The 11299-nt window shown below is 33.1% G+C and overlaps 1 protein-coding gene across 3 annotated transcripts; it reads right to left on the bottom strand.

Moving 5' to 3' along the window:
* Positions 1-455: 455 nt before the first annotated feature.
* Positions 456-7955, bottom strand: LOC101221660 (TMV resistance protein N). Of its 3 annotated transcripts, XR_004214766.1 has the most exons (7): positions 7171-7955; positions 4192-5323; positions 3806-4096; positions 3171-3577; positions 2156-2496; positions 1977-2069; positions 1103-1239 (listed from the first exon to the last, which is right to left on the bottom strand). XR_004214766.1 is itself a non-coding variant. In XM_031881574.1 (6 exons), exons 1-6 carry the CDS (start codon positions 7662-7664, stop codon positions 583-585), a joined length of 3501 nt encoding a protein of 1166 aa, XP_031737434.1. In that variant the 5' UTR covers positions 7665-7944; the 3' UTR covers positions 456-582. The 3 variants fall into 3 exon arrangements, 2 of the variants coding, with proteins under 2 accessions (XP_031737434.1, XP_031737435.1); XM_031881574.1 differs by having other exon boundaries at positions 456-1239; positions 1977-2496; positions 7171-7944; XM_031881575.1 differs by lacking the exon at positions 1103-1239 and having other exon boundaries at positions 1900-2069.
* Between the last annotated feature and the right edge of the window lie 3344 nt (positions 7956-11299).

The raw sequence follows: 11299 nt of genomic DNA, 5'->3' as shown, positions 1-11299 counted from the left end.
TCTACTAATGAGCAAAATACAGTGTACTTTGAATCTATGAATTATCTATAGTCAGAGGCATAGTCGAGATTCATATAATTAAATAAATGTGTACCCTATTAGGCCGAAGCCCTAAGCATAAGTCTAATAGGCAAATGGACCCAAGCCCATCTAAATTTGGTCCTCAAAAAATCTTCTATAAATAGAAGGAATAGTTTCAAATTTAGTAATTAGATTTAAAATTTAGCACCTTTCTAGTACACAAATAACTCTCGATCAACTCAACTCTAATTTTCATAGACCAATTTTGTTTTTAGTTAAAATTCATTTATTTTATTTTGGTACCCAATCACACTTTTAAAAGGATCGGTGGTGACGGGCTCCTTTATGTCTTTTATTTTTAAAATTAATCATTTTTTAGAACGTCCGCCACCTCCTGGAGTGTTGAGCACTTGAGAACATATTGCCATGCATTCTCAACATAATTAACTTTATCTTTTTATACTCACAAATTAAAAGTATATAAGACACAAACCTCTAAGACTAATAATCATTTAGATCTATTTACACTTTTCACCAAATTCCTCCAAATATTTACATAGCTCAAAATCCTAAACCTATGGGGTTTGTTTTTTCACTCAAACTACCATATTGGATCATCAAAATCAATGACAAACCCAAAACCAAAATAGAGATGATAAAAGAATACCTAAGCAACCATGGAGAAGTAGTATTAGAGCCACTCTCTTGCATTTGTTGATCAACAACATGATATGTAGAATCGTCATTGTCATGGTCGTTGCTAGCACCACCTTGTTCTTCCACCACCATCGATGGGGCAAAACTCACGATTGGCTGAGGTTCATCTAAATGATACACCAACCGAACTCCATAGGCATTGGCATTAGGAATGTGAAGCTCTATGTCGTCCCCAGGGTTGAGACAATAACCATAAGAGAAGGGAAGGTGGATGGCCCAAATGTGGTGAGCATGGATGTTGAGGGAGTCATAGTGGAGGCCAAGCATTCGGTAGATATGCGTTCGGGATGAGGTTCTGTTGATGATACGGAGAGATGGGGAGTGGTTTATGTCAGTGATCAAGTGAGTGAAAATGGCAAAGATTGTGAGGCCAAGAAGAATGTTATTGTTGATGTTGGGAACTTGGAAGGTTAAGGGTGGGTGTGTGGTGAAGAAGTGTAAGCATTTGGGGAGTTGGTTGCCTGCTACACACAAGCTGCCTAAGCCATCCCCACTCCATTTCTGTGCCAAAGGAAAATAACATAAAGTATTTCTTACAGTTCAAATAAAGAGGGAGAAACAGAAGAGGAAAAAAGATCTAAAACTAAGCTTATAAAGATAATAAAATTTGAAAGATAAAAAAGTAATCTTTCAACAACTTTTTTTTGTTTAGTTAAAGTTAATACAAATCTTACAAAGGGTAGAAAGTCAACCCAAATTTCAAAAATCAAAGATAGTCTAAATAGTTACCAAATAGAGGATTAGAGTTTGCTTTAACTCACCCTTAAAATTCTTAGAATCTAAATATTATATAAATATGTAGTTAAAAAAGAAATTATATTCTTTAATCCACATATTTAATTTTATTTAGGATTTAATACTTTACAAGTTTTAATTGACATTCGAATATCGTAAAGTCAAAGTGTGCATGCAAGTTGTTCAAACAATCACATATATCAAATATTATTTTTATACAATTTTTTTTAAAAATTGTTTGGCTTCGATCTTTGGAACTCTATCAGCCAATAATAGGAAGATCTTCAAAGTGATTTTAAAATTTTTTTTCAAATATGATCCCCAAGATTAGGATGAATTTCACAATTATCATTGCTACACATACAGTATGTGTATGTAATAATGTATATAGTGATCATATCGAAACTAAAATGGTAAAATAGTTCCTAAATTGATACTATATATAAGTGAAAAACTGTAAAACCAAATTTGTAATTTAACAACAAATAAGAGGAAGAAGAAACCTCAAGAAGGCTCATCCTAAAGTCAGTAGAGAGATTCGAACAACCGGCCATACGAATATTAGTAGAGCACTCCAATTTGTCCAATCCACAAACCTCAAGCAATGCACAACAATTGGTGAGAATCATATTAGGTGCTCTTTCAAACATGGAAACATCAGGAGTTCTCACCAATGACTTACAACTGGTAGCACAAAAACTTCTCATATTCTTTGGAAATTCTTGGATGAACTCAAGCCTCCCACAATTCTCCACATTCAGCTCATTCAGTTTCAAAAGTCCACAAAGTTCAGTCCCCAAAACCCTCAAATTTTTGTTGCCTCCAAGATTCAACTTCTTTAGTTCACTCAAGCTCCCAATGTCAATTGGAAGTGACTCGAGATTGCAATTTTGTAGACTCAACTCTGTTAGAGAGCTCAAACCTTGTAATGAAGATGGAAGAGTTAGGGCTGTGCATGTTTGGTTTGGTCTTGGCAATGCCCATGAAACCAGCCTCCATGGCAGCGATGCCGAGCTTCCCGATCTACGTTAAGAATGTACATGAAAGATAGTGTGAATAGTCAAGGACATCAAATTAATTTTTAAAAAAATTTGAAGAAATTTCATTATTTTTGCGACATATTAATTAAGTTGATGTGTTTATTGGGAGGCTATTTAAAGTATATCAGTTTTGTTGTTCATTCAACATTAGGTCTTTGTTTTCCTTTCAAGTTCAGTTAGAAAGTCTTTTTAAATTTTGTTGTTAATGTATTGAATTGCATGTTCAAAGACATTCAAGTAAGACTGATCAATCATATCTTGTAGAGTGCTTTTTTAACTATTTAGCCAAGGCAATTTTGTGTCTAATCCAAACCCTAGAGTTGATATCAAACTAATTTGGGAGCGAGTTATAGTGTTTGAGAATTAGGGGTTGAAATTCTCACTTTAGTTCACTAGAGTTTTTCCTATTAGGTGTGTTTGACAACTTTTTCAAAAGAAAATAATGTTTTAAAGTTGAATAGCACTAGATTTATTTGTTTCCTTGTTGTTACTCTAAATTTCTTCTAATAACAGCTTAAATAACTTTTCAATTTAATTTAATGGTGGATTAATTTAGTTTATAAGCTCAAGATATTTCAAAGCTTAGGCGCTCCATTAATTTAATATTTGATCATATAGCTCACATATATATTGTTACAAAATAAAAGATCAACATACCCTGATCTGCAGTTACAACCACATAGAGACAAGTCAGTGAGTTTCTTCAACTTGACAATGGAGAAAGGAATGTGGGATATGGCGGTTCGGTCAGCGAGAAGGGTGGTGAGGGACTCAAGGTGACCGAGGTCGTCGTGGAGGCAGTCGATCTTGGAGCAGCCAGAGATGATGAAAGTTTGGAGGGAGTGGAGGTTGTAGATGGAGGTTGGTAAAGACGAGAGATTTGTACAGTTTTGGAGGTTGATGAGATGAAGCTTACAAAGTTGACCAATGGAGGGGTGGAGGCTTGATAAGGCTGTGCAATTCTTGAGTTTTAGCTGCTCTAGGTTTGGGAGCTTTGTGAAGTTTGGGGACTTCTTTAGCTTTTCAGAGTGGCTTAGGTTTAGAACTTTTAGATTCTCAAGAATCTGCCCAAAACATACGCGAGAGAGATGTAGTTAAAAATGTTATGGAATATTGAAAAAAAAATATAAGAACTAAAGGTATAGCATTTTGAAATTGAAAAAACATAGAGGAAAATTAAGCCCTAAACGGACGAGAAAAGTAATTTTTCCAAAAATGGATGAATAATCATTTATATATATATGTATATATAAAAGTAAAATGGTAATTATTAAATAATTGTATAAATTTACCTGTGAATCCCTCCAAGTCCAAGGGTGTATCAAGCTGCTATATCTCATGTCAATGGCAACAAGGTTTCCTTGATAAAATGAGCTTGGAATAGACTTCAAAGGGAATCCATGCCAACAAATCCACCTTAATTCTTTGCTTATTATATGCTCAAAATTACTTCCAATGAGATGCACATAGTTGAGTTTGAGTAACCTTAGATTTCTCATTTTCCCAAATGCTTCCAATCTGAATTTCTCCTTGTTATTTCCTTTACCCATGTCTATTGCAAGTCCTTCAATGTTTTCACTTCCCTGTTAAGTGATCACTACAACTATATTAGATATTAAATGAGTAGTGTAGGTGGAGATATAATTAATATAGATCATGAAGTAATAATTAAAGTTACGTTCTGATGGAGTAAGATTTTGAGAGCCTCATGATAAAGCCAAACCCTGGACCGTCTAGCAGGTTCCTTCACACATGTTTGCCTCACAATCTCCCTCCCCATGTCCCTAACCAAATCATGCATCTTCAACCTCCCACTCCAAAACTCAACACCAACCAAACACCTCCATTTCAACCCTCTCAATCCACTTTCTCCATACATTCCACATCCATCCATAATCTTCACTACCAATTCCTCTTTCATTCCCACAAAATAGCAACATACATCAAGAAATATCTCCCTCTCCATCTCATCTCTCAATCCTTCAAACCCTATTCGAAGCTTCTCTTGCAAATCCCACGCCGGAATCCTCTTCAATCTCTCCATCGCTGATCTCCATTCCTCCATCGGTCTCCCTCCGAAGAATGACCCACCCAGGATTTCCAGAGCTAGAGGAAGGCTTCCGCAGTACGAAACGATGGATTTCGAACATTCCAAAAGCTCCTCTGGTGGATTTTGCTCCCGGAATGCGTGGTAGCTAAAAAGCTCCAACGATTCCTCGTCGTTCAGTAGATTGGATTCCATGTTGTAAACTTCGTCGACTTTTAGAGTGTCCAAAATTTGTTTGTTTCGTGTTGTGATTATGATTCGGCTTCCGTCTCCAAACCATCTTCGGTCCCGTATTGCTAGTGCATTTGCTTGTTCGATACGATCCAGGTCGTCGAGGACTACCAAGACCTTTTTGTTTTGGAGTCTTTCCTGCATCCGAACGACGGTGGAGTCGGTGGTGGTTGAGGAACGAGAGCGGAGGTTTGTGGCGATGAGGAGATCGGAGAGGAGAGTTTGTTGGAGTCGAAGGAGACCGTCGGGAGAGGAGGTAGAGAGGGAGTTGATGTTGGGGAGAAAAGATCTAGAATTGAAGAAGTGGAAGAAGTGGTTGAAGAGTGCTTTAGAGAGAGTGGTTTTCCCAATGCCGCTCATGCCATAGATGCCGAGGACGAGAGTGGAGTGGTTTGTAGAAATGGCCATTAATGAGATCAAGTGTTTGAGGCGAAGATCAATGCCAACAGGGTAGATGGCGACTTCCAAATATGTCACTCGCAGTTCGCTTTGAACCCTTTCCACTATTTTCTGTATGAATTTTCCTTCATGCCTGTTGTCAATGTGAACAATCAGAAATATTTTGCCATAATTAAGATATATACACAAATCAGTCCGCTACCATGATCAATATCTTCTAGCACCAATAAAGTCCCCTCTTCGTTATGTGTTTTTTGTATATGAAAAAATAATATAATGCTAGCTAGCTAGAAGCTCAATGGCAAAACATAATATAATGAAGCTTTTATTACATTTTTCTCCAGCACCTCAGTTGGCTGTCATGCCCATAAATTATGTCCTCCCAGTACTTTTCCCCTACTAATAAAATTCCTAGAGAAAGAAGAACAAAAGAGAGAAAACCTTTGATGGAGAAGATGATATGAAAAGTACAAATATCATATTTTTAATCATATAAGAATGGACAGAGACTTTGAACTCAAATTAATTATTTAAAAAATATAAGAATCGAAATGAAACAATCATTGAAATAAAAGAATTAGGAAAGTAATATTTTAACAAAGAAAATGTGTTTTCAAAATTAATATTACATTAAACATATTTAACCAAAGTATACTACTAACCAATTGGAAACTTCAAGGAGCTTTCTTTAAACACAACTCATTTTATTTTTTATTTCTTGTTTCATCTTTCTTCTATAAAAAGAAAAAAGAAAAAAATAAAAATAAAAGGAAGAGTACTTGGAATAGTTTTCTTTTGTGACGATTTCTTTTTCTATGTTTTTTATTCTTTTTATGCTAATTCAATGATCCATGGTTTTCAAAATCATAAATCAATTTAACAATAAAGTCGAATTTTCAAAATCATATTCCATGCTACTATTATCCTACTTTCTTGTCTCTATCAATGGCAACATTTTTTCTTGCTTGGGGGAACTTAATCGTGAAATTCAATGGCATGTTTGCATAATGGATTTTCAAATACTTTAAAACATGTCCTTTTTTTAATTACTTCAAATCAAAATATGATTAATTAAAAGTTTAAAATTAAATATTAAACTAATTTTGATGTATTTTCAAAAATAGAAAGAAAATAAACTAACTTAATTTACAAATATGACAAACTGTTAAAGTCTCATTGGTAGATAACAATATTTCATGGACACTAATAGATATATAGAAAATTAATTTTAATTAATGCAGTTTTCTAATTTTTGTATTCAATGAACTAGGAATTAAAATACATTTTAAAACTTTTAAATAAAGAAAAGGTCAAACCACATAATAAAACCTAAATTTTGATTTAATTAACCTTAAATTGCATTCAATAGAATTTGAAAATATAGTGAAGAGAAGAACAAAACTCCAAGTCATAGATTAACCACCCAACACCTATATGAAATTGAAAATATATTTTTCTTTATTCATGAAAGATTAGTCATGAGCTTAATAAGATTTAATGTAATGTAATTGAAGAGAACAACTTTGAACTTTTAGTTTACAGAAACAAAAATGGAGTTAAAACTCCAAATATAGGAATAACTTAAAATATTTAAAGTTGTATTTGAGATAAATGAGTATCAAATATATTCCTATACACCAAATTGATAAATGAGAATTTAAAATGTGATGAAATTGAAATATGTCTCTTCAGACTTCAACCAAAATGTTCAGAGAAAGTGGAAACCATACAGCTTTAATTTTATTCCATAAACTTTTCATAAAAAATCACTCCTTAAATTGTATCTAAAAAAATTGTTTCTCTTTAATAATACATTTTCAAAATTCTATACCATTTATTTGAGTTTTTTTTTTAAAAAAACAAATTTGGTAAATAGTTTCGATTTTTTTTTTATTATTACCATTTTGCCCGTTGCTATTGCAATTTTATGAGAAAAAGGTAAATAAAATGATGGAAAATAATAATAATAATAATAGGTACCCATCGGCTAGCTGCCTCAAGTCCCAGCCGGACAAGCTAGCGGCCTCCGTGAGCGCCGCCCTCCACCGCAGGACCTCCACCGAATTTACACCATATCTCTTCTCGTGCTTCTCAAACGCGGCCGCAAACCTCCCCATCTGCTTCCGAACGTCCGACGGATCAACCTCATAGAAGATCGGAAGGACCAGTTGGCCATCCGCGGTCCGGCAATCCATGATCTCGGCGATCTCCCCTAGGCACCACTGTGAGTCGGCATAGCCACTGGAGAACACCACGACCGCTATCCTCGATTTTTTAATCGCTACCACGAGCTCTGAGCGTACGGCGTCTCCTTGCCGGAGTTCGACGTCGTCACGAAACGTGTTGACTCCGGCAGCATCGAGGGCTTGGTAAAGGTGTTTGGTGAACTTCGGACGAGTGTCCTCACCTCTAAAGCTTAAGAAAACGTCGTACGTCCAGCGTCTGGTGGTCGGAGATGATGCGGCGTCCACCATTGATGGAACCTTGATGGTTAGGCGTATGGAGAAGTAATGGTGATACGGTCATGAGAAACAACCAGATTGCAACTTAGCTCATAAGATATATAAAGAGGGGTTTTAAAAAGTCAAATTAATTTTTTTTTTCTTATAATATGATTTATGGTTCTAATGGGAAATTTGGAAGGGGTGGCAAAGGGAATTAAGAAAATTTGGAGGCTATTCCTCAGATTTTAATTTTGCAAATATAGACCAAAATATTCAGATTCAAATTGTGTTCTTCTCTTTATTCCCATTTTGCCCTTTTTAACAATTGTATTTTTTTTCTTTCTTTTCTTTTTCATCTTTTTCTTCTTGTGCCCATTCTCATGCATACAATTATTCTTCATTTTTCACCATTAAATTAATTTCTTATTAAGAGCAAATTCAAATAAAAAAATACTTTCATTTTTCTAATTTGTGTTCTTTCATTTTGCTCCACAAATTCCCTTTTTCTTTTTATGTGCATTATGATGGAGCACTAAGAAGATCATTTTGAATTGAATTTATATATATAAATGTATTTGGAAAATATTTCAAATGCAATTATACTTAAAATATTCTGAATTTTTTTTGTCAAAATGTTTTAAATACGTTATGAATTGATCTTTACAATTGTTATTTGATTTGTAAGTTATTTTCATTACATATTAGGTATTAGACTTACGGTTTAGGGTTTTACAACGAAACAAATGAATATATATATATCTATATCAAATAGTAATCAAACACCAATCAAATAAGCATCAAATAACAAATAAATATACAATAACAATTAAACAACAATCAATATCAAATAGCAATAAGGCGTGTCGAAGAAAAGAAGATGAAATCAGAGGCAATCAAACAATAAAAAAATAGTTTAAACAAGAGTGGCAAAATAATTTACAAAAATTGGGGTGCATAGTCCTTAACAATATGGATCATTGTTTGATTTTCATTTAATATTTATTGTTATATGATTGTGGTTGTCTAACTACTATATGATATACTAATTGTGAATGGTAGTTTAATTATTGCATGATTGTTATTTGGTACTTATTTTTAATTTAATTGTCATCTTATATTAATTTTCTATTTAATGGTGGTTTGATTGTTATTTGATATTTATTGAAAAAGTATTAGTTTGATTACAATCTAAGATTATTTGTTAATTATACAAATTGATATATGATAATGATTGTCAAATTGTCAATCATATACCAATCACTTGACAATCAGATTAGTAACCACATGACAATTAGATTCCAATCGGATAAAAATCACAAACTAATAAGAGCATCTTTGGGGATAGAGGTGGAGTGAGATATAATTGTTCATTCCTTTGTTTTGGGGCCATATTTAACCTACATATCTTTTCTATTCTTCAATTCTAAAGTTATTTGTTTCAAGGGTTGGAAAGTTCATCGACTAACTTTCAAACACCACCTCAGCTAGTAGTCACCTGTCAATATCCGTCTACCACCTCCAGTGACTCCACCAGCAAACTTCCAACAACAAACTCCGGCTACCATCGCCATCAAACAACCTTAAAAAGTTTTCATAAAAACTTTTTTAGTATGTATGACATGTTGGCTTTTTGACCCTTAATCTCAAATTAATTTATTTTAATTATTTAGTCAATTAAAACCATAATTTCAAGTCAATGTTTACATTAGTTAGCTACCACCAAAACAAACACAATTCTAAGTCAAAACCTAACATCTTTTTTGTAGTGTGAGACTCACGTACCTCGCAACGTTACCGTCTATTGTTGAAAAGAATTGTTATAAATTATATAATATTAAAAAATAATTAATAATGGTTTGTTTTTAAGGTATGTTTATTAAAGGGGGAAATGGGGAAAAGTTAAATTATATGAATAATAGTAGTAATATAAATGATGAAAAATGTTTGAAAGATGAATTTGGGAGATTTACATGTGTTTCTTTACTACTAATGGCATAAGGGTTGATTGGAAACCACAGATTAAAAGCAAAAGGGAAATAGGCAAAGAATAAAGGAAGAATCACACACTACTTGACATTTCCCATCAATGATTTTGAAAAATCACAATGTACATTTCCCCTCAACTTTATTGTATTATTTTTCAATCTGCATACATTATTGTTCAAGTAAATTAAATACCAAATTTGATTAAAAGCAACTTAGCAATGTTATTTTCATTCTAATTGCATCAATTCAAATGGTGTCTAAGAAGAAACGAAAGGAAGCAAAACAAATGAAATTAGTAGGTATTGATCTAGTGCAGGTAACATTGTAAGTATCTCCATGGCCATTGGAGACACACTTTAGGGTAATGGATCCATATTCACCTAAATACTATTTTCACAATATTTGAGTTATTAATCTTAATTTCAAATTGTTTACCAACTAGTGAGAAATCTAATTATTCAACTAAATCAAAACTCATTTAAGTAAATATTCAACTCAAACATGGATATAACTAAGAATATTCAATTCTTAATTTCATTATTTTTTATAAAAATACCGATGTCGATGAATTTTTAAAATATTTCATCCATTTTGCATCTATTTTAACAAATAATTAAAATATTTGATAAAAAAATAAGAAAAATTTACCACAATTTGATTGGACACTTGAGTGAAAGTGAGAGATGCATAAAGCATATAATAAAATATAAAGATCAAAACTAAAAATGAGAATATTAAAAAGTTGACAAACCAAAAGAAAAAAAGAAAAATTGCATAGATTCCTGATGGTTACATGTGTAAAAGAAAATTAAACCATTTCAGCATCTAAGAAAAATAAACTGTTAAAGGGAAAAATCAATGGAGAAAATTGGTCTTCAAGCTTCCACTTTTAAATAAACACAACCGATTAAATGTCTTTATGTGGATGAAAGCATTGAGATTTCAACAGAAATTTATATTATAATATGAGCTTATTACTACTTAGGTGAGTATATATATGGTTGATATATCAGTATGGATGAAATAACTTTTTATAATGATTCCAAAACTATTATTTAAATAGAGATACGTAAGAATGTTTAACAAAGCTATGACCATGAATGGCGTGATAGTGGCCTAGAAGTTGAGACTCGAACACCACTACGTCGTTCAAAGCTCATTTCAAATTTGTATTTCAATCCAAAATTCTAATAAATTTCTACTCCAAGTAAGAAAGTTTAGAGATGCTTTTTTGATTTAGAAACAAAAAGAATGGTAAATAATTAAAAGAATCCACTTTAGAATTTACGAACCAACCCCAGTCCATTTACCAAATAGGGGGAGAGGGCCAAATCTAAATCTTTTCAAGTTCCAAATCCATATGGTTCATCTTAAGAGAGAAGAGATCCAAATCCAAATCTTTGAAGCTCACATGGGCTATAGCCCATTCTCATGAGATAGAGAGAGAGAGAGACAGAGAGAGAGAGAGAGAGAGAGAAAGCCAAATCCAAATCTCTGATTTTCTCATGAGAGAGAAAGGAATGGATAAGGGATAAGGTTACGTGGCAAGTTCTATCCAATGAGAAGAGAAAGGTTTGATCAACCACAGCCTCCCACAAATTTCCATGGCCAGTGGCAACCAACAACAAGAACTTAAACTAACCCCCAAAACCAAATCTAAAAATCTCACCTCAATCTTC

Source organism: Cucumis sativus, chromosome 2 (assembly GCF_000004075.3).
Source record: "Cucumis sativus cultivar 9930 chromosome 2, Cucumber_9930_V3, whole genome shotgun sequence".
Lineage (NCBI taxonomy): Eukaryota > Viridiplantae > Streptophyta > Magnoliopsida > Cucurbitales > Cucurbitaceae > Cucumis > Cucumis sativus.
This window is presented reverse-complemented; position numbering and strand designations above follow the sequence as displayed.